Source organism: Sebastes umbrosus, chromosome 5 (assembly GCF_015220745.1).
Source record: "Sebastes umbrosus isolate fSebUmb1 chromosome 5, fSebUmb1.pri, whole genome shotgun sequence".
Classification (NCBI taxonomy): Eukaryota; Metazoa; Chordata; class Actinopteri; order Perciformes; family Sebastidae; genus Sebastes; species Sebastes umbrosus.
This window is the reverse complement of record NC_051273.1, coordinates 29596869-29621102: the sequence shown is the minus strand read 5'-3', so window position 1 is coordinate 29621102 and position 24234 is coordinate 29596869. Positions and strand designations below refer to the sequence as shown.

Genomic DNA, 24234 nt, shown 5'->3' with positions numbered 1-24234 from the left:
GTCTTTTACCGACCGACACGCCCCCTTACTGGATATCAGTTACTGATTGGACGCTGCTGCCGACCGGACTGATCTGATAACTTTACCTCTTATGGTACGTGTCCACAGGCTCCGTGCTTTCCACGCTCTCCATTCATTGTCTATGCACCAACCGCGCAATGTATTATGGTAGCGTGGCGTCGCGATTGGAGAGACTAAGCGTCACAACGCTCCTTATTTGCATGAAGTTAAGGGGCTCCGCTACTTTATGCAAATCACGGGCGTCCAACGCGACTCGCCGCCTCTCGAAACTCCCGATAATCTTTTAAAATAAACGTTGTCGATCCAAAATAAAGACAGATTCAGCAACTGCGTGGATTATTTCTCGCCTCAAATGTTTTCAGAAACACATTTCAGTGAACTATTTTCGTGAAATAAGAGAAGAAAGTTTCCAAACGAGCCTCCATACTGGTTCCGGTTTGAAAGCTGGGAGCAGCAGCCAACGGCGAGAAAGCTTTCGTCCAATCAGGAGCCGAGTGCCTTGTTTCTAGGGACAGCACACCAAGCGTCCAATGTTGGGAAGCGTCGCGTCCGCTCGCGATAAAAAACGCCCCTGTGGACACGTACCATTAACATCACTGGAGTTTCATACCGGAGTGAAAACAGCTCTGAACAGCAGCAGAAGGACCTGCAGTATCTCTCCTTCACACACCGTCAGTGAAGCAGCCTGTCACTGAGAGAGGTTTATGAAACCTGACAAACTGACTTAAAATAACTTTCTTCATTTATTATAAACATTTTTCTTTTCATGATCTGTTATTTCCCCCCTTAACTTTTATTAATGATACTATTGAAGTCAGAGAGAGAAGGAGAGTCTGTCTGTCAGCAACAAACACCTTTTACATCATTTATCCTCATTTCCATTCAGTCACAAGAGGCTGATAATTCCTGAACGTCGGGTTTGATATGAGTTACATCATTTACATTTTCCCTTTAGTAGTGATTGCGAGCTGAAGCCTCATGAAGCTTTGAAGCTTTCCAGCAAATAGGTTCGGAAAAGGGTTCATTTCTCGAGGCTTCATGTGCACACGAAACCACCTGGTGGTCAAAGAGTGTGAAACAGGCAGATATGATCTTAACCATGTGATAAGATAAGATGAGATAAAATAAGATAATCCTTTATTATAGTTTTTCTCGATTGTTTACACACATTTTCTGAAAGCATGCCTCATACTCTCAGAACTCTACACACAAATCAAAAAACACACACACAATGGGCAAAACCCCTCAATTCTCCTGCAAAATGAAACTTTACATTCAAAACAATGTTATTTCTTCTCAAAATGGTATTTTGTTTTCAAATGACACACACAAACCATCATATGAATAGACATTTATAAGAACCAGTTGAACACTGATGTGCTCAATGTAAAACACTATGATGAATGGAAAACACTTCTTCTCCATTCATCATAATGACTTAGGCCTTTTTTTTGTTCAGTGTTACACTTACTACAGACAGTACATCCATAAGTGTGTTGTAAAATATTTTAGAATATTGTTTTTATACTCAGAACACACAAATACACGGTAACACATATATTTTATTTTCCCCACAAAAACAATGTACACAGTGTACATCCCAACCAACACAAAGTTGCACATACAGTGGTCTACATACAAAACAACTGAAGAATTTACTGTATACAGTTACAGTAAAAAAAATGAAAAAAAAACTATGCTGCATCCTCTCTTCTGTTTCGGTCTGGCCACAGCACCTCATCCACATCACAAGCAATGTTTTCCCTGGCCAAGCAGCGGGGGAAATATCGCTTAGCATGTCGAATCCAGCCATGAAAAGCATCAACTGATTGCTAATTGTAACACTGTGTGACAGGTGTTTGCCCATGTGATGAGTCAGTGTGCATAGTAGGGCAATTGACTTTATAATTTTGAATGACAGTGTGTTCCTTTTGAAAACAAGATTTTCTTCATGAAAATTGTGCCAAATGCAGAGAATTGTGTGTAGTGTTTTGAAAAAAGTGTGTTTTAGAACTGCAATTTGAGTGTAAAGCAGGAATTGTGCTTGTAGTTTAGCAGAATTGGTTCAGGGGGTTGGTGCATGAGTTACATGTTGTGGTCATTGTGTGTCAAGTACCAGTATTTGTGTGTAAACAATTGAGAAAAACTGTAATCCCGCAGGGGGAAATTTGCAGTGTACAGCAGCAAAGGGGATAGTGCAAAAAACAAGATGCATCAGCTAACACAGTAAAAAAGAGCTAAACAAAGTGTAACAAAATATGAACCCATAGAAGGAAGTATAAAAATAGGTGCAGTATATACAGTATTGACAATAAACAAGACTATTAACAAAATTGCATAAGTGGAAAATGATATTGCACAGTGAGATAAATGAATGAATTAATGAATGAATGAATGAATGAAATTCCACCTGAAAATATCAGGTTATTGTCAGTTTTTGGTGTGTAAGTGTAAGTGGTCTACTGGGAGCAGTGCTGGTTGTGGTCTACTGGGACCACAGATCTGTGATATACTGTATTTTGCGCCAGCAAAGGCTGTTGGGAATGACTATAAGTAATGAAAGAAATATATATTACCATGTAATCAATTTATATCTATATAATATATAATATAATGTATATTTTCTAGTAAGTTTATTATGAGTATATTACATGTATAATGAGTTGTAATTGTTTTATTCATCTTAAGTGTATAAACCAATCCTTTGGTCAATAATTGTATTGTATTGTAGTGTAATATAATATAATAATGGCAGGAGGGGTAATATTAGTGTTCTGTGTCACTTCTTAAAAGTGGCATTGGTTCAACCAGTGAAGATCTGAACCACTTCCTGAACCAGTGATGCCCTATGGCCGGGCAGCGAGGCTTCGGACGTCATCAATGACGTCATTAGTCTAAAACGATACAAGCCTCGATACGCGCATCGCGGAAAACTTCCTGGATTACTCGACACACGCTCCGAAGCCTCGGTACAGCACATAACATCACTAAGTGAAGGTGTCAATAAATAAATAATTAATAAGGTCTATGATTCTAAATTAGAAAAGTTCTGATCAGTCAGGAATAGACGTGGTTTTAAATATTAATAACTATTACAGACTGGGCTAACACACTAGAAGTCTGATTCTCCTTTACAATAATTCACCAGCTACATGTTTACAATCAGGCAGGCAAACTCATTAAAATACATAATAATTAAGATCAGCGTATATGATGGAATAGTGTCATTAGAATGTATCACAGGTCACCAAAATTGGGCTTTTATAAAAAGAAATTCTCCGAGGGGGGGATGCCCCCGGACCCCCCTAGCTGGCTACTGTTTCCCCCTAGCTGGCTACTCTTTCCCCTGGCTGGCTACTCCATATCCTTGTGGATGGCCCTGATTGGGGCCTCAACAAAATAAAAGCCAGGGTACAGAGAGATCAAGAAAATGAAAGGATCCGAGAGGCAATGAACACATTTTTGGAGAAGCAGCAGGTATGACAGGCGAAGCTGAACGTACAAAGATGAGGAGCTATAGGCAGACTAGCAAATAAATCCCACTAGCAGGCTCAGTTTTAAAGTTGGAGTAAAGATACTGGTATCATATGAAACTGGACGACCTGGAATCAGGTTGGTTGAGGGGCCCAATTTGGAAAATCTGTCCCTCTGTCCATAATTCCTAATGGCTGGCCTGATTCATGTTACATCAAATTATCTATAACATTATCAGAGAGTTTTATATTTCACTACTCCAAAGCTTACAGACATTCAAATTACATATAGTGGAGTTCTTATATAAACTTAAAATACAGTACTATGGAAAAAACAATCAACACAACAGGAATATAATAAACAGTGATTACATGTAAATTATAAAAAATCAACACTGATCAAAATCTATTTTAATAAATCATGTGATACTGAACTATAGTAATAACATTTGAACATGTCCACAGTAGATGTTGTTTAAAGGACTAGTGTTATTGAATGATTCAGCCTGTTTAGTACAGATTGAGTGTACTACTGCTGACAGTTTTTCAGAGCAAATGAGTAGATTTTTAGATAGTTTTTAAAAAAAAAGCTTTTGTCTTCCATTAAATGTACTTAAGTCTAAAGCTTGCAGACACTTGTTGAAACCTGCCTTTAAAGGATACAGCTCAATCAATCTGTGTGTGCAGATTTTTTTAGGTAATGCAATACCTACATTTATTTCTGGATTTAGAACCAGTGATGTTCAAAACACTATGGCTCTTGCAGGTTTTCCAGAAACTCCTCTATTTCTCTACACATTCGGTTCCTGCCTTTGGCTTTAATCTTCTTCAGAGTTGTGATGCTGTCCCAACGAAAGAAGGATTGTTGCGGTATCGCTGCCGCCTTCATGTGATATCGTATTGAACTTTGGGGCTCCCGTCGATCATAGTATAAATATTTTGCGTAGTGGTTGTAAAGGACCTGCTTCTCTGGAGGTTCCAGATCCCTTTCTAGCAGTTCCTGATACATCTGCTCAGCTTTAGCCTGGCCGTGATTGGATTTTGCATATATATTTGCGAGAGCTATTTCCTTCATAAGTGAAGAATGAGGGTAAAGAGAAATCACCTCCTCATGGAGAGTGATTGCTCTGTCTATCATGCTTTGCTTTGGGCGATTGTCACTAAAAAAAATGATCTTCCATTTGTAGCAGAGTGCAGCACATGACGGGATTTCTCAAAACCTTTCTGGCTAACTCTCGTGCTTCATCTTCAATTCTCTCTCCTTTCTTAGCACATTGCTCAAGGTAGTAAGCAGCGAGGTACAAGTTCTCTGGATCCTGTTCCTTGGCGATTCTCACTTTCTCCAACATGTCAGCCTCCAGCCCCGTGTTGCTGTGTTTAAAAGCACTCGCTAACACTAAGACGTGGCTGGTGTTCCACTCCACCATGTCCGGCTGCATCTTGATGGCTCTCTGGAAGTAATCTGCAGCCAGATTTCTGTCTCTGCTGAACTTCATCAGGGTCCAGGCTTTTTCAGCGTAGATCTCTGGATGGAGCTCGTCCTGGGATGGAGATGGGTATTTATTCATCAGGGCGTCGATCTTTGTCAGGTAAGCCTGACTCTCTGCTTGGTCTCCCAGGTGGTGGTTCAGCCAAGCCAGGTTCCCGTAGTTCACCACTAACCAGGGACCCTCATCTGCACTTCTCATCTGGCGGAAGGCCTCTGCAGCCTTGTTGAACAAACTCTGGGCGTCTTCAGTCAACCCCAGCTTGTATTGAATGAACCCCCACAGGTTGTAAATGTGACCCAGCCAGCTGTTTCCCTCCTCTGTGCCGATGTCCTCCAGCTGGTCCCTGAGGTGGAAAAGTTTGTACCTGCTGGGGTCCAGATCCCAGGTGAAGTGGCACTGCAAGTCCTCCAGTTTGGACTCCAGTGTTGTTTGACTCTGAGCAGCACTGATGGAGAGTAAAAATAACAAATATTAAAACACATCACCAGTAGGTTAAAGTAACATGCTCTTAAAGTGGCAGTAGGCAGTATATTTTTGGGGCCTGTTTGAATTCAAGGTGAGATGATTACAGAGCTCCGTCAGAGCCTGAAGGAAGAAGAAGGACCGTTAACACTAAGGTTGCATCCCAAAGCTCTTATTTGTGCACCGAGGATTAAGGAGCGAGGATCGAGGATCGAGGAGGCTTGCCGGAGGAGCGATGAGCGAGGATACACCAGTGTATCCTTCACGGGGTGCATGCCAAAGCTCTTAATTGCATCCCCGTTTCCCTCACTTGCGTCTTTTCCTTGCGTCTTAGTCCCTCCCACCAGGGAAGCATGGAGAGACGCATGAGGTGCTTCTCATTTCATCATTTTTCGCCTCCTCGTCTCCTCGCTCCTCAATCCTCCGGCTGTGACCCGGAAATCGATCTCAGTCCTCCATCTTGAAGGACGTCCCAATTCATAAAATGCGCATCGAGGAGCGAGGATCGAGAAGCGAGGAGGCTTGCTGGAGGAGCCATGAGCGAGTATACACCAGTGTATCCTCCAGTGTCTCCTCCACGGAAGTTTTTGACCGACCGACACGCCCCCTTACTGGATATCAGTTATTGATTGGACGCTGCTGCTGATCGGTTTGATCTGATACATCAGCGTCTCTGAGTTTCATACCAGAGTGAAGACAGATCAAAGATTAAATGTTTTATAGTTTAGTTGTCTTATGATTAACCATCTAGTTATAATCTGTGTTAATTGTAGGTGTGAACAACAAACGGAGCATGTTGATGGTGAAGTGTTCCAGCAGCAGAAGGACCTGCAGTATCTCTGCTTTACACACCGTCACTGAAGGAGTCTGACACTGAGAGGGGTTTATAAAAGCTGACAACGAACAGATTTAAAATAATTTTCTTCATTTATTAGAAAGTTTTCTTTTGATCATCTGTTATTTCCCCCATTAACTTTTATTATTGATACAGTTAAAGTCAGAGAGAGAAGGAGAGTCTCTCTTTTACACCTTTTACATCATTTATCCTCATTTCCATTCAGTCACATGAGGCTGATAATTCCTGAGCGTCGGGTTTGATATGAGTTACCATTTCACTTTTCACTGAAACATTCAGCCTAATACATAACTTCTACTGTGAGAATATCAATAAATACAGACGCTAATAATGAATAAATAAGATAAAGATATTGTGCCAGTAGAGATGGTTGCTGGTCCTCTAAGCAGGACTCAGTCCACAGTAGAAATACAGACTGCAGCTGTTATTCATGTGCAGGTGTTTGTTAAACAGGTAACAGACTACAGAGAGAAACACTGCTGCTCTGATAACTCTGTTTCTTTATTAGTATTAGATCAGTTCAGACATAAACAGCTGTTAAAGCCGACTGACAGCTGATCCAGATGTGATCAGCTGCTGTTGTCATCAGAAACAGACATCGCTTCACTTGACGCTTCAGATGAAACGGCGTCTCATGTCTCTAAAAACATATTTCCTCGTTTCCTCTGTCCTCGAGTCTTTTCCTCGCCTCCTCCGCTCGCACCTCCCGTGGGCGGGACTAAGACGCGAGGAGAGGAGTCGAGGAGAGGAGTCAAGCCGTATAAAAGTACAAATGGGAAAGACCCAAGGAAACCATGCGAGGAGAGAGGAAACGAGGAAAGCCGTTTTAAGAGCAATGGATTGTTGTTTCCTCTGAAGCGTCACGTGAAGCGACGTCCGTTTCTGATGACAACAGCAGCTGATCACAGCTGGATCAGCTGTCAGTCAGCTTTAACAGCTGTTTATGTCTGAACTGAACTAATACTAATAGAGACAAGTGCTCTTTATATTATTTATTCATTATTAGCATCTGTAGTTATTGATATTCTGATTGTGAGTTCATTATTTAATAACCCAGAATATGACTAGGGTGTCTTTTGAACACTGGACATTATTTATTAGGCTAAAGGGAAAATGTAAATGATGTAACTCATATCAAACCCGACGTTCAGGAATTATCAGCCTCATGTGACTGAATGGAAATGAGGATAAATGATGTAAAAGGTGTTTGTTGCTGACAGACAGACTCTCCTTCTCTCTCTGACTTTAATAGTATCATTAATAAAAGTTAAGGGGGGAAATAACAGATCATGAAAAGAAAAATCATTCTATTAAATGAAGAAAGTTATTTCAAACTAGTTTGTCAGGTAATATAAACCTCTCTTAGAGACAAGGTGCTTCACTGGCGGTGTGTGAAGGAGAGATACGGCAGGTCCTTCTGCTGCTGTTCAGAGCTACAGTTAACACAGATTATAACTTGACGGTGAATCAGAAGACAACTAAACTATAAAACGTTTAATCTGTGATCTATTTTCACTCCGGTATAAAACTCCAGTGATGTTGAGAGGTAAAGTTATCAGATCAGTCCGGTCGGCAGCAGCGTCCAATCAGTAACTGATATCCAGTAAGGGGGCGTGTCGGTCGGTAAAAGACTTTGGTGGAGGATACACTGGTGTATCCTCGCTCCTCGCTCCTCCGGCCAGCCTCCTCAATCCTTGATCCTCGCTGCATCCAACTTCCGGTTTAAGCGAGGATCGAGGAGCGAGGAAACGAAAATTAAGAGCTTTTGGATGCACCCACGGAAGTCAACTTATTCCGGTTAAGAGTGGGATAGCAGACCTCAGATCAGCTCTTAGTGCTTGTTTTCTTCCGGTCTGTAAAATCTTGCAGATGCCGTTAGGAGCACCGGAGGACACAGAGGCACATGATTTTTTTCAGGTTACCTGTCTCATGCACTACTGTCACAATATAGTCTAGTTTTATTAAAATAACTTTTTTTAATCATATTTGCTCTAATCTCTCCTACTTCAGCTTTAATTTACGTGTGCTATGTTTGGATAACCATTGTTCATCTCATGTGGATGAAGGGGGGAACATAGAAATGGAGTTAGGAGCATTGAATGGACAGGAAGGAAATAAGGAGGGAAAGATTTCCTTTTCTATTTGTTAGTTGCCTTCTGGAGCTGGAACACAAAATAATTTCACTACACGTTGTACTGTGTATGGTTGTATACAGTATGTAAAATTAGTGGCTGGAAAGGAAGGAAATGGGTAAGGAAATGAGGGAGAGGAATGATTAAGAGAAGAAGTAACAGAGAGGACAAGAAGGAACAAAGGATGAAAGAAAACCCAAAGGGGAATGAGGTATGCAATGAATAAATAAATAAAGGAAGAAACAGAGTGAGGCAGGAGGAGAAAAAGAAGGAGGGGAGGACAGAGGGGAGGAAGAAAATACAGAAGGGAATAAGGCAATAAATAAGAAAAAGATGGCTGAAAGAGATAAGGAAGGAGGAGGCAAGTAAGGAAGGTAGGACGAAAATGAGAAAAAAAAGTATGAGAAACAGAGGAAAGCAAGGAAGACAGGAAGGATGAAATGGTTTAAAGATAACAGGATAATAATAACAACAACATTTAGCATTTCTCCACCAGAATTATAATACTGGAGGTGGGATGAAACTTTCAGAAAACAATTGATTTATAATAATTGTTAAGAATAAGAAAGAAAATACAATTTTTAAAATTCATGTGGCCCTAGCTGAAAGGGAAGAATGAAGAAAGGAAAAGAACAAGAAACAAGAGAGAAAAGTAAGAAGCCTACATTATTTACTCCAACAATGATATGAAATGCAGAAGCAGCTACTCACCTCATCATTCAACTGTTTCCTCGACTCAGTAGTTCTCTAAATATTGGGCTGGTTTTTGCTCTTGATGCTGGATTTGGGTTCGCTGGTATAAAGTCAGTGATGTCCAACTTCTGCTTTGTTGTAAATGATGTGATGTTGTTGAGGATGCAGCTTTAAATGCTCTCACTGAAGTCGAAGCAGACTGTAGAGGAGGGGCATTTGCGTGTAAAGCCTATTGTTTAGTCTTAATGGCCTTGACTTTCTTTTCCCAGGAATGGAAACTTACAGCCACATCTGAATAAACTAAAACATGACTCATCAAATTTTGTGATTATATTTTCTTTTAAGTTGATTTAAAGTTAGAAAGGTGTATTTCTTCTTGAGGAATATGATGCCACACTGAGTGAAATATTCAAACCCAAGATGCCATATTCTTTATGGCTGCAACATCTTATCAAATGTTAAGGTGACATGTGCATTATTTTATATTTATATGCATTTATATATTTAGTAGCCTATATGTGGACACAGTGAGCAGCGGGTATGAAGAGCCATCAGTTACCTGGACACACCTGCATTATGACTCTGCTGTTACCTACTGGTGTAACCAGGTTACTGTTGGGTTACCACTTCACACTAACAGGGAAACACTTTGACACAAAGGCTCGTATTTCATCATTTGTCACCTGTTCACATGTCACCTTTGAGTTATACAACTGTATGTGTGCGATGTTCATCCATGTTGACTTACAAGTTGAAAGTTGTATTTTGATTAACGTCCATCAGCGCCCTGTGTAGTACAGTACTGCAAGATAGTGAAGCCTTAATGAATTTCTCGTATAATAACCACCAAAACAAAATAACTTAAGATTTCTTAGTGCACATAATATATATTTATTTGTATTATTAAGCTATTGTGTACAACTGAGACACAGCTTGACATACTTTATACATACAATCAGTTGCATCTGGCAATAATATTCAGGTTACATCAAATTATCTATAACTTTATCAGAGAGTTTTATATTTCACTACTCCAAAGCTTACAGACATTCAAATTACATATAGTGTAGTTCTTATATAAACTTAAAATACAGTGCTATGGAAAAAAAAAAAATCAACACAACATGAATATAATAAACACAGTGATTACATGTAAGCTATAAAAATCAACGCTGATCAAAATCTATTTTAATAAATCATGTGATACTGAATTATGGTAATAACATTTGAACATGTCCAAAGTGGATGTTGTTTAAAGGACTAGAGTTATTGAATGATTCAGCCTGTTTAGTACAGATTGAGTGTACTACTGCTGACGGTTTTTCAGATCAAATGAGTAGATTTTTAGATAGCTTTTAAAAAAAGCTTTTGTCTTCCATTAAATGTACTTAAGTCTAAAAACTTGCAGACACTTGTTGAAACCTGCCTTTAAAGGATACAGCTTAATCAATAAGTGCGTACAGATTTTTTTAGGTAATGCAGTACCTACATTTATTTCTGGATTTAGAACCAGTGATGTTCAAAACACTATGGCTCTTGCAGGTTTGCCAGAAACTTCTCTATTTTTCTACACATTCGGCTCCTGTTTTTGTCTTTAATATTCTTCAGGGCTTTGATGCTGTCCCCACGAAAGAAGGATTGTTGTGGTATCTTTGCCGCCTTCATATGATATCGTATAGAACTTTCGGAATCCTTTCGATCGAAGTATAAATATTTTGCGTAGTGGTTGTAAAGGACCTGCTTCTCTGGAGGTTCCAGATCCTTTTTTAGCAGTTCCCGATACATCTGCTCAGCTTTAGCCTGGCCGTGATTGGATTTTGCATACATATTTGCGAGGTCTATTTCCTTAACAAATCGAGAATGAGGGTAAAGAGAAATCACCTCCTCATGGAGAGTGATTGCTCTGTCTATCATGCTTTGCTTTGGGCGATTGCCACTAAAAATCATGATCTTCCATTTGTAACAGAGTGCAGCACATCTCTTCAGATAACGCTCATCTGGATGGTTTTCCAAAGCCTCCTCTGCCAATTTCATGGCCTCATCAACAAAATAATGACTGTAAACCCTTATTAATGGTTTCATACCATTGTAGCTGCTGACGGGATTTCTCAAAACCTTTCTGGCTAACTCTCGTGCTTCATCTTCAATTCTCTCTCCTTTCTTAGCACATTGCTCAAGGTAGTAAGCAGCGAGGTACAAGTTCTCTGGATCCTGTTCCTTGGCGATTCTCACTTTCTCCAACATGTCAGCCTCCAGCCCCGTGTTGCTGTGTGTAAAAGCTCTCGCTAACACTAAGACGTGACTGGTGTTCCACTCCACCATGTCCGGCTGCATCTTGATGGCTCTCTGGAAGTAATCTGCAGCCAGCTTTCTGTCTGTGCTGAAATTCATCAGGGTCCAGGCATTTTCAGCGTAGATCTCTGGATGGAGCTCGTCCTGGGATGGAGATGGGTATTTATTCATCAGGGCGTCGATCTTTGTCAGGTAAGCCTGACTCTCTGCTTGGTCTCCCAGGTGGTGGTTCAGCCAAGCCAGGTTCCCGTAGTTCACCACTAACCAGGGACCCTCATCTGCACTTCTCATCTGGCGGAAGGCCTCTGCAGCCTTGTTGAACAAACTCTGGGCGTCTTCAGTCAACCTCAGCTTGTATTGAATGAACCCCCGCAGGTTGTAAATGTGACCCAGCCAGCTGTTTCCCTCCTCTGTGCCGATGTCCTCCAGCTGGTCACGGAAACGGAGAAGTTTGTTCCTGCTGGGGTCCAGATACCAGGTGAAGTGGCACTGCAGGGCATCCAGTTTGGACACCAGTGTTGTTTGACTCTGAGCAGCACTGATGGAGAGTAAAAATAACAAATATTAAAACACATCACCATTATGTTAATATAATATGCTCCTAAGGGTGCTATGTTTGGATAACCACGGTTCAGCATGTGAGGAAAGAAGGACGGAAAGAAGAAAAGAAGGAAAATATGGATTAAGGAGCATTGAATAATGGAGAGTAAAAATAACAAATATTGAAAAACATTACCAGTAGGTTAAAGTAACATGCTCTTAAAGTGGCAGGAGGCTGTATATTTTTGGCATCATTGGGCAAAAATTCCATGATAACCTTTCAGCATATTGTAATTAAAGTGTTCTGAGATTTAACGGGACTTCTGCACCTCCTCATGGCTCTGTTTTCAGGCTTTAGAACATCTAGCCCCTGACGGGAGACTTTGACGAATCACAGGTCATTTCAGAGAGAGAGCGTTCCTATTGGATGCGCTCTGGTCATGTGACCGGAACTTGGCGTTACTTCACCAGATTTCACAATGGCAGCGGCGTCACAAACTTTCTCATTTTACAGCTAAACCATACACTACAAGATGAATGAAATAGGCATTAACGTAACATAATATTGATTCATATTTGATCAGCGCTGCCTAGTTTAACCGTTTGGTCGGAGTTTGCGAGCGATTGACAGCTGGCTCTCATAGACAGCAGATGGATATCAGACCTCAGATCAGCTCTTACTGCTTGTTTTCCTCCGGTCTGTAAAATCTTGCAGATGCCGTTAGGAGCACCGGAGGACACAGAGGCACATGATTTTTTTCAGGTTACCTGTCTCATGCACTACTGTCACGATATAGTCACGTTTTATAAAATTAACTTTTTTAATCATATTTGCTCTAATCTCTCCTACTTCAGCTTTAATGTACGTGTGCTATGTTTGGATAACCACTGTTCATCTCATGTGGAGGAAGGGAGGAACATAGAAATGGAGTTAGGAGCATTGAATGGACAGGAAGGAAATAAGGAGGGAAATATTTCCTTTTCTATTTGTTAGTTGCCTTCTGGAGCTGGAACACGAAATAATTTCACTACACGTTGTACTGTGTATGGTTGTATACAGTATGGAAAATAAGTGGATGGAAAGTAAGGAAATGGGTAAGGATATGAGGGAAGGAATGGATAAGAGAAGAAGTAACAGAGAGGATAAAAACACAGAGAACAGTAAGGATGAAAGGATAAAAGAAAACCCAAAGGGGAATGAGGTATGCAGTGAATAAATAAATAAAGGAAGAAACAGAGTGAGGCAGGAGGAGAAAAAGAAGGAGGGGAGGACAGAGGGGAGGAAGAAAAGACAAATGGGAATAACGCAAGAGATAAGAAAAAGATGGCTGAAATAGATTAGGAAGGAGGAGGCAAGTAAGGAAGGTAGGAAGGAAGAAAATGACAGAAATGGTGTGAGACACAGAGGAAAGCAAGGAAGACAGGAAGGATGTAATGGTTTAAAGATAATAGGATAATAATAACAACAACATTTAGCATTTCTCCACCAGAATTATAATACTGGGGGTGGGATGAAACTTTCAGAAAACAATTGATTTATAATAATTGTTAAGAATAAGAACGAAAATACAATTTTTAAAATGAATGTGGCCCTAGCTGAAAGGGAAGAATGAAGAAAGGAAAAGAACAAGAAACAAGAGAGAAAAGTAAGAAGCCTACATTATTTACTCCAACAATGATATGAAATGCAGAAGCAGCTATACTCACCTCATCATTCAGCTGTTTCCTCGACTCAGTAGTTCTCTAAATATTGGGCTGGTTTTTGCTCTTGATGCTGGATTTGGGTTCACTGGTATAAAGTCAGTGATGTCCAACTTCTGCTTTGTTTTAAATGATGTGATGTTGTTGAGGACGCAGCGGAAATGTTCACGAAGTCGAAGCAGACTGTAGAGGAGGGGCATTTGAGCATAGTGTCTTGTGTTCAGTGTTAATGCGCCTTGACTTTTGTTTCCCAGGAATGGAAACCTATAGCCACATCTGAATAAACTAAAACATGATTATATTTTCTCTTAAGTTGATTTAAAGTTAGAAAGTTGTATTTCTTCTTGAGGAATATGATGCTGTAGGGATTCTACTTTAATAGGTTTTGGTTATTAGCCAATTAATTAATAAATAATAATAGAATTATTAATATTAATAAAGATTATCAATAAACATTAATAATAAATGGGGCACCACCCTGGAATCAGGGACCAATGACCAAAACAATAATATAGTCTCATTATATATGCTAAACTATCAATTTGGAACGTTGATTAATAATTAAATTAATAACTATAACCAAAATAGATAGTAAAAGCTGAAGGATATCGGAGTTCTTGACATAGCAGAGGTTGGCATTATTCACTCTTGTGCAACATTAAAGAGACCAGCATGTATATTCCACAAACATTTATTTACAAGATAATAAAGGTTTTAAACACAATATTAATGTAACTAAATAACTAAACTAAACAAACCAAACACAGTGTGTGTGTGTGTGTGTGTGTGTGTGTGTGTGTGTGTGTGTGTGTGTGAGAGAGAGAGAGAGGGGGGGGGAAACAAGATGGCGTCTTGTCTCAAGATGTCTGAATGGCCTACAGACCAAAATGGCGAGCACTGTAAAACTACAAAGATGGCGGAATCAAAGATGGCCGCCAGCATGTCATCACGTGACCTCTTTGTTCTTCTGAGCACATGTGCTCAAGAAGGACAGAGAGGGGGGGTGATGTGGGGGGTTAAGATTATCTGGAGCTGTATGGTCAGGAGAGATGAGATTCAGAGTAGAAAGAGAGGGAACACAGAGATTTCCTCTGGTTTTCATCTCTCCTGACCTGCGAGAGGTTAGCTGCTCATCTCATCAACCGAGGCTGACCTGCTTGAGGTGAGCCACAGCTCTCCAGAACCTGCAAAGCAGTTCTGCTTCTGATCTATGGTCTGTTAGGAAACAGACCTAGCAACACAAGGAACCAAAAGGCAGAAGACGCGAGCGCCTGCCTTCTCACAGTTAGCACCAAGCTAACCAATCTGCACAGCAAAGACGACATCTTTGATTTGGAACCACAACTTCAACACATGGAATCACAAACCCTGTTCTTCCATGGTAACGTGCTGGGCTTACCTTAGCATTAGCAATCGCACATGGCTGAGCAAGACTGTTCAACTTTGATTTCTAGAATGTACTTGTATTGATTTGGTTTAATGTTATTCATTGAGTTTGACTGTGTTGATTTATCTGTATTTGATATCTGGGTAGGTGGCTTCACCACATTTGATGTGTTTAGTTTATGCTTCACATAGACAAGGTCTTGCATGCAAACTAACCATCTTTTCTAACCCACTGCATATCTAACACACATTAAGATCACATACATAAACTGTGAATTAGTTAAACATAAACATACAGCTTTAGATAATCTTAACCCCACATCACCCATGTGCACATGTGCTCAGAAGAACAAAGAGGTCACGTGATGACATGCTGGCGGCCATCTTTGATTCCGCCATCTTTGTAGTTTTACAGTGCTCGCCATTTTGGTCTGTAGGCCATTCAGACATCTTGAGACAAAACGCCATCTTGTTCCCCCCCCCCAGCTTCTCTCTCTCTCTCTCTCACACACACACACACACACACACACACGCACACACACACTTTGTTTGGTTTGTTTAGTTTAGTTATTTAGTTAGATTAATATTGTGTTTTAAACCTTTATTATCTTGTAAATAAATGTTTGTGGAATATACATGCTGGTCTCTTTAATGTTGCACAAGAGTGAATAATGCCAACCTCTGCTATGTCAAGAACTCCGATATCCTTCAACCTTTACTATCTATTTTGGTTATAGTTATTAATTTAATTATTAATCAACGTTCCAAATTGATAGTTTAGCATATATAATGAGACTATATTAACGTTTTGGTCATTGGTCCCTGATTCCAGGGTGGTGCCCCGTTTATTATTAATGTTTATTGATAATCTTTATTAATATTAATAATTATATTATTATTTATTAATTATTTTGCTAATAACCAAAACCTATTAAGTAGAATCCCTACAATGCCACACTGAGTGAAATATTCAAACCCAAGATGCCATATCCTTTATGGCTGCAACATTTTATCAAATGTTAAGGTGACATGTGCATTATTTTATATTTATATGCATTTATATATGTAGTAGCCTATATGTGGACACACTGAGCAGCGGGTATGAAGAGCCATCAGTTACCTGGACACACCTGCATATATAATAACAATATAATAACCACAGTGATTACATGTAAGTTATGAAAATCAACACTGATCAAAATCTATTTTAATAAATCATGTGATACTGAACTATGGTAATAACATTTGAACATGTCCACAGTGGATGTTATTTAAAGGACTAGTGTTATTGAATGATTCAGGCTGTTTAGTACAAATTGAGTGTACTACTGCTGACAGTTTTTCAGAGCAAATGTGTAGATTTTTAAAAGTTGCTTTTGTCTTCCATTAAATGTACTTAAGTCTAAAAACTTGAAGACACTTGTTGAAACCTGCCTTTAAAGGATACAGCTCAATCAATAAGTACGTACAGATTTTTTTAGAAAATGCAATACCTACATTTATTTCTGGATTTAGAATCAGTGATGTTCAAAACACTATGGCTCTTGCAGGTTTTCCAGAAACTCCTCTATTTCTCTACACATTGGGTCCTCGCCTTTGGCTGTAATCTTCTTCAGAGTTGTGATGCTGCTCTCATGACAGAAGGATTGTTGCGGTATCGCTGCCGCCTTCATGTGATATCGTATTGAACTTTGGTCCTCCTTTCGATCGAAGTATAAATATTTAGCGTATAGTTGTAAAGGACCTGCTTCTCTGGAGGATCCAGATCCCTTTCTATCAGTTGCCGATACATCTGGTCAGCTTTAGCCTGGCCTTGATTGAATTTTGTGTATATGTGCGAGGTTTATTTCCTTCATAAGTGAAGAATGAGGTTAAAGAGAAATCACCTCCTTATTGAGAGTGATTCCTCTGTCTATCATGCTTTGCTTTGGGCAACTGTCACTAAAAAACATGATCTTCCATTTGTAACAGAGTGCAGCACATCTCTTCAGATAACGCTCATCTGGATGGTTTTCCAGAGCCTCCTCTGCCAAATCAATGGCCTCATCAATAGAAACACAGTTTCTGTAAGTCATTATTAATGTTTTTATACCACTGTAGCTGCTGACGGGATTTCTCAAAACCTTTCTGGCTAACTCTCGTGCTTCATCTTCAATTCTCTCTCCTTTCTTAGCACATTGCTCAAGGTAGTAAGCAGCGAGGTACAAGTTCTCTGGATCCTGTTCCTTGGCGATTCTCACTTTCTCCATCATGTCAGCCTCCAGCCCCGTGTTGCTGTCTTTAAAAGCTCTCGCTAACACTAAGACATGGCTGGTGTTCCACTCCACCATGTTCGGCTGCATCTTGATGGCTCTCTGGAAGTAATCTGCAGCCACCTTTTTGTCTGTGCTGAACTTCATCAGGGTCCAGGCTTTCTCAGCGTAGATCTCTGGATGGAGCTCGTCCTGGGATGGAGATGGGTATTTATTAATCAGGGCGTCGATCTTTGTCAGGTAAGCCTGACTCTCTGCTTGGTCTCCCAGGTGGTGGTTCAGCCAAGCCACGTTCCCGTAGTTCACCACTAACCAGGGACCCTCATCTGCACTTCTCATCTGTCGGAAGGCCTCTGCAGCCTTTTTGAACAAACTCTGGGCGTCTTCGGTGAGCCCCAGCTTATATTGAATGAACCCCCGCACGTTGTAAATGTGACCCAGCCAGCTGTCTCCCTCCTCTGTGCTGATGTCCTCCAGTTGGTCCCTGAGATGGAAAAGTTTGTTCCTGCTGGGGTCCAGATCCCAGGTGAAGTGGCACTGCAGGGCCTCCAGTTTGGACACCAGTGTTGTTTGACTCTGAGCAGCACTGATGGAGAGTAAAAATAACAAATATTAAAACACATCACCATTATGTTAAATGTACTTAAGTCTAAAAACGTGCAGACACTTGTTGAAACCTGCCTTTAAAGGATACAGTTTAATCAATAAGTCCGTACCGATTTTTTTAGGTAATGCAATACCTACATTTTGTTCTGGATTTAGAACCAGTGATGTTCAAAACACTATGGCTCTTGCAGGTTTGCCAGAAACTCCTCTATTTCTCTACACATTCGGTTCCTGTTTTTGTCTTTAATCTTCTTCAGAGTTGTAATGCTGTTCCCACGAAAGAAGGATAGTTGCGGTATCGCTGCCACCTTCATGTGATATTTTATTGACCTTTGGTCATCTCGTTGATCGTAGTTTAAATATTTTGCGTAGTGGTTGTAAAGGACTTCTCTGGAGGTTCCAGATTCCTTTCTGGCAGTTTCTGATACATCTGCTCAGCTTTAGCCTGGCCGTGATTGGATTTTGCATATATATTTGCGAGAGCTATTTCCTTCATAAGTGAAGAATGAGGGTAAAGAGAAATCACCTCCTCATGGCGAGTGATTCCTCTATCTATCATGCTTTGCTTTGGGCGACTGTCCCTGTAAAAAATGATCTTCCATTTGTAACAGAGTGCAGCACATCTCTTCAGATAACACTCATCTGGATGGTTTTCCAGAGCCTCGTCTGCCAATTCAATGGCCTCATCAATAGAAACATAGTTTCCGTAAACACTTATTAATGCTTTCATACCACTGTAGCTGCTGACTGGGATTTCTCAAAACCTTTCTGGCTAACTCTCGTGCTTCATCTTCAATTCTCTCTTCCTTTCTTATCACATTGCTCAAGGTAGTAAGCAGCGAGGTAACAAGTTCTCTGGATCCTGTTCCTTGGCGATTCTCACTTTCTCCAATCATGTCAGTCTCCAGCCCCGTGTTGCTGTGTTTAAAAGCTCTCGCTAACACTAAGACGTGGCTGGTGTTCCACTCCACCATGTCCGGCTGCATCTTGATGGCTCTCTGGAAGTAATCTGCAGCCAGATTTCTGTCTGTGCTGAAATTCATCAGGGTCCAGGCTTTTTCAGCGTAGATCTCTGGATGGAGCTCGTCATGGGATAGAGATGGGTATTTATTCATCAGGGCGTCAATCTTTGTCAGGTAAGCCTGACTCTCTGCTTGGTCTCCCAGGTGGTGGTTCAGCCAAGCCAGGTTCCCGTAGTTCACCACTAACCAGGGACCCTCATCTGCACTTCTCATCTGGCGGAAGGCCTCTGCAGCCTTGTTGAACAAACTCTGGGCGTCTTCAGTCAACCCCAGCTTGTATTGAATGAACCCCAGCAGGTTGTAAATGTGACCCAGCCAGCTGTTTCCCTCCTCTGTGCCGATGTCCTCCAGCTGGTCCCTGAGATGGAAAAGTTTGATCCTGCTGGGGTCCAGATCCCAGGTCCTAACTGGATGCGAGCGTCTGACTATCGCGCTGCATTGTGCATCTGATGCTCTCTGTCCACTGAATACGTTAAATCTGCACTTCTGTTACATCATGTAAACAAACCAGGAACATATATCAGCTGTGAGCTCCAGATCAGACTGGAGCTGAAGACGTAACCACCTCAACGATGGGTTAGTAGTACTTGTTATCTTCCTACGTTCGTACTTTTTTTTATCAGAAAACACACGTTTTATTTGTGATATTTACTGGAAATAACATACGATATAGCCAAGAGCAAGTAGGTTGTTATCTAGTGACCTTCTCCAGCCAGCTGACACCTTAATGAAGCTTAAGCTTAAATTCAGATGTTACAAGGAAGACTAGGGGTGCAAGCTCATTCATTCTCATTCATTCTGGTTCTCTCTCTCTCATGGGCTATTAATATGTCAGCTGATTATGGGCGTCTCTCTTTTCAGTGACCAGTCAGAGCTTGCCATATCTCCCTCAACCAATAACATGCTGCTGTCAAAAGTTTAAAAACCATACTCCTCTATGAGTTTTCAGTGTCAGCATTCAGCACTAACGGACGCGAGCAGCTCGATGCAAACAGCAAATAGTTCACGTACTTTAATCCAGTCTCGTGGTATAACAAGCGACGTCTGATCCTCAGCATAGGAGTTTCTCCTCCCTCTGGTTCACTGCTCAGGCAGCCTCATCTGCTACTCCAGGCTACAAACATCGCACTCGCAGTCTCGGTTGAATCCAGCAAACTTTATGCATTCAGCTCAGCGTTTTCAACAGTCTGGCTTCTTCATCACAGCCGCCTCGTCACTACGTTCATGCCACTTCATCTAAAGGTAAAGGCTTCACAAAATTCAACAGCCTCATATTACCTGGCAAGAGGCCACATATCACCATCGAGGAAACGTGGTCATAACGTTTGGATAGCTTCAATATCATGCATCATTTATCCCGCTCCGTATTCAGTCAGAGTTAAAACATTTCCGGGTTCCTCACAGAAGAACCGGCATGATTCAAAGTCATCGATAGTAAAGAGAGCTCGATTCAAACAGCAAATAGTTCATGTACTTTCATCCAGTCTCAGTGGTATAACCAGCGACGTCTTATCCTCAGCAAAGGAGTTTCTCCCTCTTGCTCACTACTCCAGGCTACAGACATCGCACTCGAGGTTTGGATAGCTTCAATATCATGCATCATTCATTCCGCTCGTTTCAGTCAGAGTTCAAACATTTTCGGGTTCCTCACAGAAGAACCGGCGTGATTCAAAGTCATCTGCTCAATAAATCCACAAGTTCAGCGGGTACATCCAACCGGTGGTCTCACGGGATCCAGTACTTGTAGATAACCAGCTGTCTTTTAACTAGTTTTCGATGTGTTTGTTCAAACTGTAACACTTTTCATTCTCTCGGCGCATCACGGCTCAAAGAGAACTAATACCGTAAATACTGTAATAGCGGTGGGCTCTAATTATACAGCGTACAGGGTTACAGACTCTGGACTGAAGCAGCCTTCTGTTCCTAAAATCTGTGACATATATCAAACTTCGGTTTACTTGGGTAATCTCGACAACATTATGTGTTTTAAACCCTACAAATATCACTCAGCATAATTCATAAAGCATCGCAAATCACGTGGAACCTTAAATACGTGTATTACGGTAATAAGCACTGCAAGTCTCATACGCTGTCTTCATGCTGTCTCCATCTAGCGGCGCTTGTACGTTCCTACAAGTCCTGTGTAATTGGACTTAAATGCAAGTTAATACATTATAGTCATTATATCAGTTAAAACTCAGAGTCAGTATTGGCTGCATTGGGAACAATTCCATAACCTTTCAGCATATAGTAATTCAAGTGTTCTGAGAGATAACTAGACTTCTGCTCCTCCTCATGGCTCCGTTTTAAGGCTTAAAAGAGCTAACCCTCGACGGGAGACTTTGACCAATCATGGGTCTTTTCATCAGAGAGCGTTCCTATCGGGTGTGCTCCGGTCATGTGAACAGAACTCGTGTTCCTTCACCAATTTCACAATGGCGGCGGCGTCACAAACCTTCTCATCTTACAGCTAAACCGTGCACTACAAGATGATCTGAGAAAATATGCGGAAAGAAATAAGAATTAACGTAACAGAATATTGATTCATGACAGCCGGGTCATAGACGACAGAGGGGCAGCAGACCTCAGATCAGCTCTTACTGCCTGTTTCCTCCCGAGTTGAGGTCTTGCAGATGCGTTGGGAACAATTACAGATAACAGTACACTACAAAATGTTTATGAAAACATTTGAGAGAGAAGTAGGCATTACAGTAACAGAATATGATTCATATAATCATAAACTGGTCTGAAAGTTAGTAGGTGTTGGCAAATGAACGTCTCGTGGCTCTCATGGACGGCAGCTGGAGGCAGATTCAAAACCATGCTCGAAATAAATAAATAAAAGTCACATCGTGGTAAAGGAAGGCCAGTGCCTCGCGGAAACAACGAAGCCTTATGGCTAATATATATGCGATGGCTGCGACAAGCTTCAGCGTTCCGACGCCGGGAATGCGAATGCATTCGACGAATGCATGCGACGTGGAAACAACGTCACCTCTGGTATCAACTCATAACCACGGTGCAGCTACGGTTCAACTGGGACATATGGCTAGGGACGCGTCGCCTTCTGACATATGCTCGATCACACGATCCACTTTAAACAGTGTTTAGTCATGGCTGACCTCATCTCAACATCACACACACCTGTGCAGTGGCATAACGGCATACATTCTTCTTCACGAGCAAGCAAATTACACAGTCTCAGTTTCCACGGACACGTCATCCGTGGGGTTTCTTTTGGGGGAGAATATAACGGTACGGTCTCAGCGCCAGCCTCCCTCTGGCTCCAGCGTTCATCATAGGCTCGTGGGCTTCATGTCGGGGCCTTCATCGGAGCACAATTACATTGGTTCATGTGTCCCTCAATCGTCGGCATCCCAATGGTAAACTCTTCGGATTGAACGGAGGCATCACTCGCTCTTCTGCACAGAGGGTCATCACGACCTATCTCAGCAGCAACAGCAATTTGCGGATCCTCGGCGTCATTCAACAGATCTTCATGTTCATGCATATAACTGGTGGTGGTTTTCGTTTAGCGGCTGCATGCTGCTAATCGTCCCTTTTGGCTGGTTCCGGTTGCAGCTGACCTCGGAATTCATCAGGTATTATTCATTTTAATTCATTTGGAGTATCGCAAGCAAATCTTGGCCTTCCGGCTAATCTCTCAAGTATGGGTTCTTTATTACTACATATTCACGTTTTATTTTGCAAAATGTTTAGTACGCTTCAGATCGAATGGAAGCATCACGCGTTCCTCTGCACAGAAAGTCATCACGACCTTCACACAAATAACAGCAGATCCTCTATATTCATGCATATAACTATATTCATGCATATAACTGGTGGTGGTGTTCAGTTAGCTGCTGCATTGCTGCTAATCGTCCCTCTATTTTATCTGGGTCCTGTACAGCTGACCTCGGCATTTATCAAATCATCTGTTCAGATTAATTAATTCAGATCATTACAATCAATTCATTACCTTTGGATACTCCTACACTCTTGTATATCTTATATTCAGCCATTTCCATTATTCACAGCTAAGGTAATTATTCTTATTCACTCTCTAGTACTCATCATCACCCATCCTATGTGTCTGTACAATTATGTCTCTGTCATGTCCTGTTGTTGTTATATTGTTTTATCTGTCAATGTTTTAATTGATCTTTGTAAGGTGTCCTTGGGTGTCCAGAAAGGCGCCACTAAATAAAATGTATTATTATTATTATTATTATTATTATTATTATTATATGCTGGTCTATTATGACCTCTCTATTGCTCTGGTCTATCGTGACTCTCTAATGTTCTGGCTATCGTGACCTCTCTAAATGCTCTGGTCTTAGTCTGCTTATACCTCCTACGTTCGTCCCGACGTCAACACCATCCTTGCAAATCAAAGATCATTAAAACCTTGATTTCGGTAAGTCATTCATATAACTGGTGGTGGTGGTTATTTATTCTATTGTGCTTTCTTCAAATACTATACTTCATCTCTCAGGACTACGGCTACACTGGCACAACCTTATTCAAACTATTTCACTCGTTTCATTAATCACACTATGCAATGTTTATTTAACACTAGAACGGCCTTCGTCCCAAAAAGGTCCGAGGCTCACGTGTCTCATGGTCAGCATGACCTGCGTCCCAAGCGGCTCTCATAATCAACATGACCTTTGTCCCAAGAAGGTCCGAGACTCACGTGTCTCATGGTCAGCATGACCTGCGTCTCAAGCGGCTCTCATCATCAACCCAATAAGGTCCGAGACTCACGTGTCTCATGGTCAGCATGACCGGCGTTTCAACATGGTCCACTAGGCTTTCATTTAAATGGTCTATCGAGATCTCACAATACACTAGTCTGATTCAACATCATTTATAGTAGGCTAACGTGCCTTCATAATTTAATTGCCATCATGTATATCATTAACCCACTTATTACACTCGCATGTGACCTTATATTGCACGGTCTTTCTCAACTCCACTTAGCACTGTTCTTAGGTTAACACAATCACCTGGTCTTGATATTATATCCATATCATGTTCTATCTTTACCTCATACCTCGTGAGTTATAAATTGTTTTTTTCCTAATTAACTTTATTCTGCTTAAATTCCCAGATGCTGTAAGGTAAGGAGGTGTGCACGTCTTAACCTCATATTCATAGGCAATAAATCAATGTATTTATTCCATGTTTCTTTGGGGGAATATTTCTACATCCTACTACAGCTTCACTTCCCCTTCATTATTTCACATCGGGTCTGAATCGCCAAAGACTGTTACTATTCATAATTCGTGCACTTTGTAATAAATCA

The 24234-nt window shown here is 41.0% G+C and overlaps 3 protein-coding genes and 1 long non-coding RNA gene across 4 annotated transcripts in view; 1 reads left to right on the top strand and 3 right to left on the bottom strand.

The window, feature by feature from the left end:
* LOC119488342 (interferon-induced protein with tetratricopeptide repeats 1-like) overlaps positions 1 to 9326 on the bottom strand; it is a 32703-nt gene extending 23377 nt beyond the window's left edge. The window contains exons 1-2 of the mRNA XM_037769913.1: positions 9146 to 9326; positions 4715 to 5429 (exon numbers count right to left, since the gene is read on the bottom strand). Of these exons, the coding sequence (XP_037625841.1) occupies positions 4715 to 5429; positions 9146 to 9153 (723 nt within the window). The 5' untranslated portion in view covers positions 9154 to 9326. The remainder of the gene's footprint in view (positions 1 to 4714; positions 5430 to 9145) is intronic.
* Positions 3669 to 16474, top strand: LOC119488362. The gene is made up of 3 exons (XR_005206942.1): positions 3669 to 3858; positions 6239 to 6241; positions 16209 to 16474. It is a non-coding gene; the product is annotated as an uncharacterized LOC119488362 (long non-coding RNA).
* LOC119488357 (interferon-induced protein with tetratricopeptide repeats 1-like) lies at positions 10640 to 13784 on the bottom strand. Its single transcript, XM_037769931.1, has 2 exons — positions 13667 to 13784; positions 10640 to 11957 (listed from the first exon to the last, which is right to left on the bottom strand). The coding sequence occupies exons 1-2, from the start codon at positions 13672 to 13674 to the stop codon at positions 10655 to 10657; spliced, it is 1311 nt and encodes a 436-aa protein (XP_037625859.1). The 5' UTR covers positions 13675 to 13784; the 3' UTR covers positions 10640 to 10654.
* Positions 16475 to 16917: 443 nt separating the features above from the next.
* LOC119488520 (interferon-induced protein with tetratricopeptide repeats 1-like) lies at positions 16918 to 23307 on the bottom strand. The gene is made up of 3 exons (XM_037770255.1): positions 23285 to 23307; positions 18788 to 19389; positions 16918 to 17894 (listed from the first exon to the last, which is right to left on the bottom strand). The coding sequence occupies exons 1-3, from the start codon at positions 23305 to 23307 to the stop codon at positions 16918 to 16920; spliced, it is 1602 nt and encodes a 533-aa protein (XP_037626183.1).
* Positions 23308 to 24234: the final 927 nt, after the last annotated feature.

Coding starts and splice junctions, on each gene's coding strand:
- LOC119488520 (XM_037770255.1), bottom strand. CDS start 23,307: ATGGTGTTGACGTCGGGACGAAC. Junction 19,390..23,284: donor GTGTTGACGTCGGGACGAAC/GTAGGAGGTATA, acceptor TAACGTATTCAG/TGGACAGAGAGCATCAGATG. Junction 17,895..18,787: donor GACTGACATGATTGGAGAAA/GTGAGAATCGCC, acceptor TGTTATTTTTAC/TCTCCATCAGTGCTGCTCAG.